General features: G+C 32.0%; 1 protein-coding gene across 1 annotated transcript; it reads left to right on the top strand.

Moving 5' to 3' along the window:
- The first annotated feature begins 3504 nt into the window (after positions 1-3504).
- Positions 3505-6819, top strand: LOC111311951 (RHOMBOID-like protein 1). The gene is made up of 6 exons (XM_022911820.2): positions 3505-4041; positions 4141-4304; positions 5067-5230; positions 5343-5599; positions 5858-5984; positions 6534-6819. Exons 1-6 carry the CDS (start codon positions 3725-3727, stop codon positions 6654-6656), a joined length of 1152 nt encoding a protein of 383 aa, XP_022767555.2. The 5' UTR covers positions 3505-3724; the 3' UTR covers positions 6657-6819.
- Positions 6820-7267: the final 448 nt, after the last annotated feature.

Here is a 7267-nt window from a genome sequence, read left to right as displayed (position 1 = left end):
TTATTTATTTTATTTTAAGTTTTATTTTATATTTATCATATTTACTTATTTATTTATTTTAAATATTTTATGATTTATCTCTAATTTAATTTTATTTGTTTCATTATCTGATTAATAAGTAAAAAATAAAAAAATTTGAAAGTTTGAGATTAGGCTTGGTGATAATTGTTATAAGAAGATTAAGTGTTAATCTTTAGCTTTATGAATTGAGCTGAAACTCTATTAGTTTTGTCTTATAAATCATTGCAATTCATTAACAAAGAGAATACACAAATGAAGAAGCAACAATTCAGAAATACATTTTCGGATCACACAAGCCTATAATTGCGTTTATTTTCATTTGTCAAATTCTAAACTAATCCCTTCACCATACATACAGTAATACATAGTGATCAGACAGAAAACCATTGAAATACAACAGAGAAAGCATCTATTAGCAGTTTTTTATTACCATCTTTACCCTATATAATTCGAGCAATAACCTCACCATCTTCTTTACTAGAACACCCATGCCTTTGTTGAAACCACCCATAGCCCGAAACCAACCCAACAATTTCATCATCACAGACAATCAAGAATTAGACAACAAAACAATAAGAACCAAGCATAATCATCCCATATTATCGGAACCATGGCCAGTACCATCATTGCACCATTAACTCACCACCATTGGGGTATTGTCAGCGAATTGCCCATTGTCAGTCAATCACTTCAACACAGGTTCAAGAAGAACAAATTTAAGTTAGAAACCTAACGAGATAAAAAACGAAAAGTGAAGAATCAATCAAAATGAAAAAGGAGAAGAGTAAAAGGGGAAACTAGAAACCCACCTATAGTAGTAGTGATGATCGGTGTGACTTCTAGGAGATTTGAATAATTACGATGAAGAACTTAATGAGAAAAATAACATATTGAAAGTTGAAGAAGATCTGACAGTGGAAAAGGCTAAAATAGATAAGGAAAAACCACAATTTAAGCTTCATATTTATGCCTTTAGAAAACTATTTACGATAAAACGAGCCCATATTCAAGATGAAGAGAGCGAGAAGCAGCGACAATGAAAATTTTGGCTTGATTGGACACTAGATGGTGGTAAAATACAGCAACGTCGGTGTCAGAATCTGAAAACCTTTGAAGTTTTCAACTTGGGTTCCTTTGTTCTAGAGAGATAAATGGAGAAAAGGAAAGAAAAGAGAAAGGGCAAATGTGAGGTATGAAGAAAAGATATTGAACTTTGGCTTTTATAACTAAGTAAAACGACATTGTTTTCGACATTATCGAGAAAGGCAAGATCAGCGTACTTTCTAAGTAGGTAACTAGACTCGTAGTGTGACTCGAACTGGCAACCTGTCTCCTTGTCCTTGTGGTTGAGCCGAGCCAAGCCATTCCACTAATCGTTTCAGTCAGTTCTTGTGCCTATCGTCGAGTTGCAAGATTAGCCAAGCCGAGCTAAATTTTTTTTTAGTATTTTCTTTCTATTTTTATTTATTTATTTTTTAATTTGTTTTTACTTTTGAAGTAGCTTCCATAATTGGATTTTAGGAAAAGTTTTAAGAAATAAATAAAATAAAACATTAATAATTTTTTTGAAAATAAATAATAATTATTCAATGATGGAGTTTTTAGAAATTACAAATGATAAATTTTTATAAAATTTTTAAATAAAATTTTTTTTCTAAATTTATCTCAAATGGTGAAATAATTTAGATAAAGTTTCAATAATAATAATTAATATTTATTTTCAATTCACAAAAATAAAAAAATAATTGTTATATTATTTTTTTCCAGAGATAAAAAATAAAAACAAAAAAAAATTTTTAAATAGACTCAAATGGTAAAATAATTTGATATATTTTCAATAAAAAGCTAAAAAAAGTTTTTAGGTGAGAATATATTTTTAATTTAGCCTAAATGATAAAATAATTAGATATATTTTTAATAAAAAACTAAAATAAAAAAATGATTAAGGTTTCTGACGACAAAGTCTCTTTAAGAAAATAAATGAGATTCTTAAATACTCATAAGATAAGAAAGTATTTTTAAAAATTTTTTTAGATTAATGAAAAAATCTTATAAGTTATTTTCAATATATAAACATTAAAATAAAAACCATTAGAATCAAGATAATTGTTAGGATAATTCAAAATTAAATGATATCATCTTAGGATTGACGTTGTGGGGTGCTATAATTTTTCTTACACGTAATCAAACTCCTGAATCTAGTTTTGTTAAAAAGATCAAAACTTATTTTTTAGGAACCCTTAATCACGCTTAAAAGCTTTTTAAAAGGATAAATTTATTAGATTACTAATCAAATCTAATTAAAAAAAATTAATTACTACTCTTCTTATTAAGTTTAATTATAGATTTATGAATTTATATGTTATGATATCAATTGTTTCTAAAGAGAAGTCTGAGGCAGGACACATTCAATAAATTTACTGCAAATGCCGTTACTTGCCTAGTTGCGCCTTTGTTTTTTCAGGTGTATTCAAGCGTTTTATCTATAGGATTGGAAGGTGTTACGAGAAAAGAAAGAAAAGGCAGTGCCCAATGCCATTTGTGTTGTTTCATTCCAACAGCTATTAGCTGAATCTGATTTTACAAACATTTCCCCTCAAAAATAGTTGGCCAAACGTTGCCTGTGTTTCTCCAATTCTGTATTTTGGCCAATGGTCAAATTGATCAAAAGATCATCATTTATGTTGGCAATAAATGTTGCTTAAACAATTACCGACTTGACTTGTAAAGAAACGCTTTCCTTGAAACATTCAACGCCTCCATACTCTAATGAAACGTGCATTGGATGATAATTATTCGCTGTAAAGCAAAATTATAAACATGCTAAAAGATTGCCTCTTTTTAGCATTCATCTTAGGTTCTTCACATGCTTGAACGTGGCAAACATGATAGTAATAGAAGTTAATTAAATTATGATTTTATAATAATATTTTTATTAAATATAATAATTTATAATTAATTTAATGAATTTCAATTATATTATTTTTATAAGTAAAATATGCTTTTAATGCCATCGGATGTTGATTTAAGTAAAAAGAGAAATTTTTTTTATTATTTTGAGTTCAAATTTATTAGAAGAATTTGATAAGATAATTTCTTACTAAAACAAACCATATTTAATTCATATATTAAGAACACGCACTAGAGCTAGGGAGAGAACTTGTATGGAAGTTTAGGGCAGATAGCAATTGATTAAATCAATAATTATTGAAATAACTAGTTCACGGCCTTCTTGTTGACTCTCTGTAAATTTGACGACTTGCTCAAGAGAATAATTTTTTTTTTAAATCCATTTTAACTTTTTTTTTTTAAATTGTCAAAGACTTTGTTTATCCTTCCTAAATACTATTTTATTCACCATATATTTATTTTTTTCATATTAAGGCCGCATGTGCTGGGTTTTAGTAACGGAGTAGGCGTACCGTTAGACTTGCCACAATATTTTTCATTGTATACTTAAAAAAAATAAATAAATGCATTTTCATGACATATTTTTCCGTGTATTTAGAAGTTGTCTGAATTCTGGTCAATTCTTCTAGCAGCCAAATTTGTTGGTCGGTCGTTGACTACCTCCCCAAACCCCTTCACATTCTCACTCTCACACGTTTCTTTTTGACAATTTTTAGCTGAAAAAGTAAAAAACTTTGTCCGAATTTGAAAAACTGATTTGGATTGATCAAATCTTTTCTCAGTTTCAGCTTCCATGGCTACAGATTCTACACCCCGCATCCCAAACAGGGCCAATTCAAGGAGGTCTAGCAACTTGATACACCCAGTTGATGTAGAAACGCCACCTGTTGGGACTCCAAGTCCAATCATTTACAGGGAAATCAAGCATTTCAAGAAATGGATACCTTGGTTGATTCCTGCTTTCATTGTTGCCAATACTGTTATGTTCATCATCACCATGTATGTGAACAATTGTCCCAAGAATTCTGTTTCTTGCATTGCCGATTTCTTAGGTAGGTTCTCCTTTCAGCCTTTTAAGGAGAATCCTCTTCTGGGTCCTTCTTCTGCCACGTAAGTCATTCATTGTATCGCCATTGCTATTTTTTTTTTTTCAATTTAAACTAATTTTTATCATGTTTAAGCGGATGAGTTCATGTTTATTGGTTTTAGGCTCCAGAAGATGGGGGCTCTAGATGTAAAGAAAGTGATTGATGGACACCAGGGATGGCGTCTCATCACATGCAATTGGTTACATGGAGGGGTTTTCCATTTGCTGGCAAACATGTTGGGTCTTTTAGTCATTGGAATCCGGCTTGAAAGAGAATTTGGATTTAGTATGTGCTTTAATCCGTAGTTCCTGCTTTGTTTAATAAAATAATGAGTGCGGATTAGCTCTGGAATTTTTGCCTTGATATTGACTCATACATTTATAGAGTATGCAAAGTTTTAGAATCCTCTAAACTTCCATGTTATACTGCTGCTTTAATGAAACTGTTTATGTTCTATACCTATTTTCTTAGCTCAATTTATGCATGTCTGTGCTTCGGACCTTACCCCATTATTAATTGCTATATAAAGCAATACCTGCCTTGTCTTTGACTCTATTCCTGTTTCTCCACAAAGTTTTGTCCTCTTGTCATCCACATCAGTACCGAAATAAATCCAATCAATCTAAACTGTGTTTGTATTCTTTAGTCTCTTTGATAGCCATTCAAAGGATTTGAATCCCTCATTAGATCCCTTCGATTCAAATTCTTCTTTTGTTTTTGTTGCATCTGTTATAAGCTTCAAATTCCAGCAAACTTATCTTTTGCTGGAGGGCATGAATGGCATCAAAGTGAAGCATTCTTTTGTATGTCACATTTGATACATAAGCTTCATGCAGTAGTATTCAGGTCATGGTTTTGAGTTAAGACCATTGATTTACAGAAAGGTATCAGTAGTGCCATTGTTAATTTGGCAAGACGTTGTTTAATTCCTATCTGCTGAACATTGAGCTTCTTCAACTTAAATGAAAATGAGATTGTATTTATGTTATGCTACATTTACTAATTTAGCATAAACTCCTGCTTGATTTTTGTGTGATTGTGTTGCAGTTCGGGTTGGATTGCTTTATATCATCTCTGGATTTGGTGGGAGTTTGATGTCCGCTCTTTTCCTCCAGTCAAATATCTCTGTTGGTGCCTCTGGTGCACTTTTTGGGTTACTTGGAGGCATGCTTTCTGAACTCATTACTAATTGGACAATATATGCTAATAAGGTACATAATTGCTCAATCATTAATTGAATTACAGACATCCAAATATTGAGGCTCTGGTATGTTATTACTTGTTATCGGGCCAAAATGCCTTCAATTTTGTGTGCTTTTGCAGATGGCAGCATTTGTGACTCTCCTGGTCATCATTGCCATCAATTTAGCAGTAGGAATCCTACCACATGTTGACAACTTTGCTCACATTGGAGGATTTCTCACCGGTTTCCTTCTTGGTTTTGTATTTCTCATCCGCCCCCAGTTTGGATGGGTTAGTCAAAGATATGCCCCTCCAGGATATCCAAGTTCAGCTAAACCTAAATTCAAGAAATATCAGTGCATTTTGTGGATCGTTTCCTTGATCCTTTTAATTGTGGGGTAAGCAGATAAACCATTTTGTTCTTTGGATGGTCCGTTTTTCTTATTAAATTGCAGTTTAAAAATGTTGGCAAGGGGAGTGAAAGAAAAATGTAGGAACTTAAGAACATGACATCTATTTTGACTGATGAACTATGCTGTTTACTACTACCATGCTCAGACTAGCTCTCCCTCCCTTCTGGACATGGTGCTTGATTATATGATTAACATGGTGACTTTTGACTTGATTTTTGCTTAAAAATGATGCTATTTTTGCAGTTTGACCCTTGGACTGGTTATGCTCCTCCGTGGAGTTGATGCAAATGATCATTGTTCTTGGTGTCATTACTTGTCTTGCGTCCCTACTTCAAGATGGAGCTGCAATACAGAGCCTGCATACTGCTCGGTAACAAAAATCAACACTGTTTTTAATTTTTTATTTCCCTTTATGCTTTCAACACATGTCAGTGGATTCAATCCTTTATCAAAACATATTAAATTATGGCTCCCAAATGTAGATCCTTTTATAATTGGATTGAAAGGATGGCTATGTAACAACTACTTTGACCATGTCACTAAGTAGTGAATCTTAAGCATGTTAGTTAGAACAACAAAACGGGAAAATAAGAATAAGGAGATGTCAGGAAATGAGAAGATTTTAGTGTTCTGGGCATAAATTGTCGCATAAGATTTCATCCTCAACTAGGATACAACTGTTGGTTTTATCCCTTCAGCGAATCTGTGACTTGGGATTTGCGGAAAGTGGGTGCTTGATATTAAACTCCCTCAGTCCCTCTACATGTTGAACCAGATTTGGTATAATAAAGAGCACAATATAATTCTCAGAGATCAGACTCATGCTTACGCAAACATTGTTTTATTTCTTGTGGTGCAACTTGTTTTCCGTTTGCCTTAACTTTTACATATACCTTATGCATGAACTTAAACTATGCAGTCCACCCAACTAGGCAGCCAGGTAAATGTTACTTGCTCCACCAGCGGAAAGACCACCACATACTTTTTGCCAGACGCAAGAAGTTCTCAGATCCAGAATCTATGTTCTCAGCAGTGCAGCTGATTTATATGCCAAAAGATGGAACTTCTAGCATTCATCATGCATTGCTTTCAAGTGCAAAATTTTATCACTGTTAGCATGTTTAAGAGCTATTCGTTTTATATGTTTACAATGCATTATACATTTTATCTTTGCAAACTACATTGTTCTGTAAGTTGATCTTCAAGGTGGTACGAGCATGTTTAAAAGTTAAAACCTTTGACAAAAAATGAAATAGTGATTATAAATATACTGTTTTCTTTTAAATAATATTGTATATAACAAAAATCATACTAATGGATCCTTTGGTTACCTGCACATAGTACGAGATTAAAACTAGCGTTCATGAATGTTTCAAAAAAAAAAAAAAAAAACTAGTGTTTATGAATAAAGGTGTTCATAGGTTGAGTTGTTTGTTGAACCCATGGGCTTGGCTTGACTCAAATGCATATTTTTTAACCCGTTTCATTCTTAATAATAATAATAATAAAAAATAATTTTTTTATATTTAATTTTAATATTAATATATTAATATAATTTTATAAATATAATTTAAATAAATTAGCTGGACATGACTAAGTTATAGAGGTATCAATTTAGCCTGACATGGCCCATGGATACGGCTTCATTTACCT

This window comes from Durio zibethinus, chromosome 1 (assembly GCF_047325235.1).
Source record: "Durio zibethinus cultivar Kanyao isolate XHJ-2024 chromosome 1, ASM4732523v1, whole genome shotgun sequence".
Lineage (NCBI taxonomy): Eukaryota > Viridiplantae > Streptophyta > Magnoliopsida > Malvales > Malvaceae > Durio > Durio zibethinus.
Note: the sequence above shows the minus strand (reverse complement) of the source record. Positions and strands in the feature narration are given on the sequence as shown.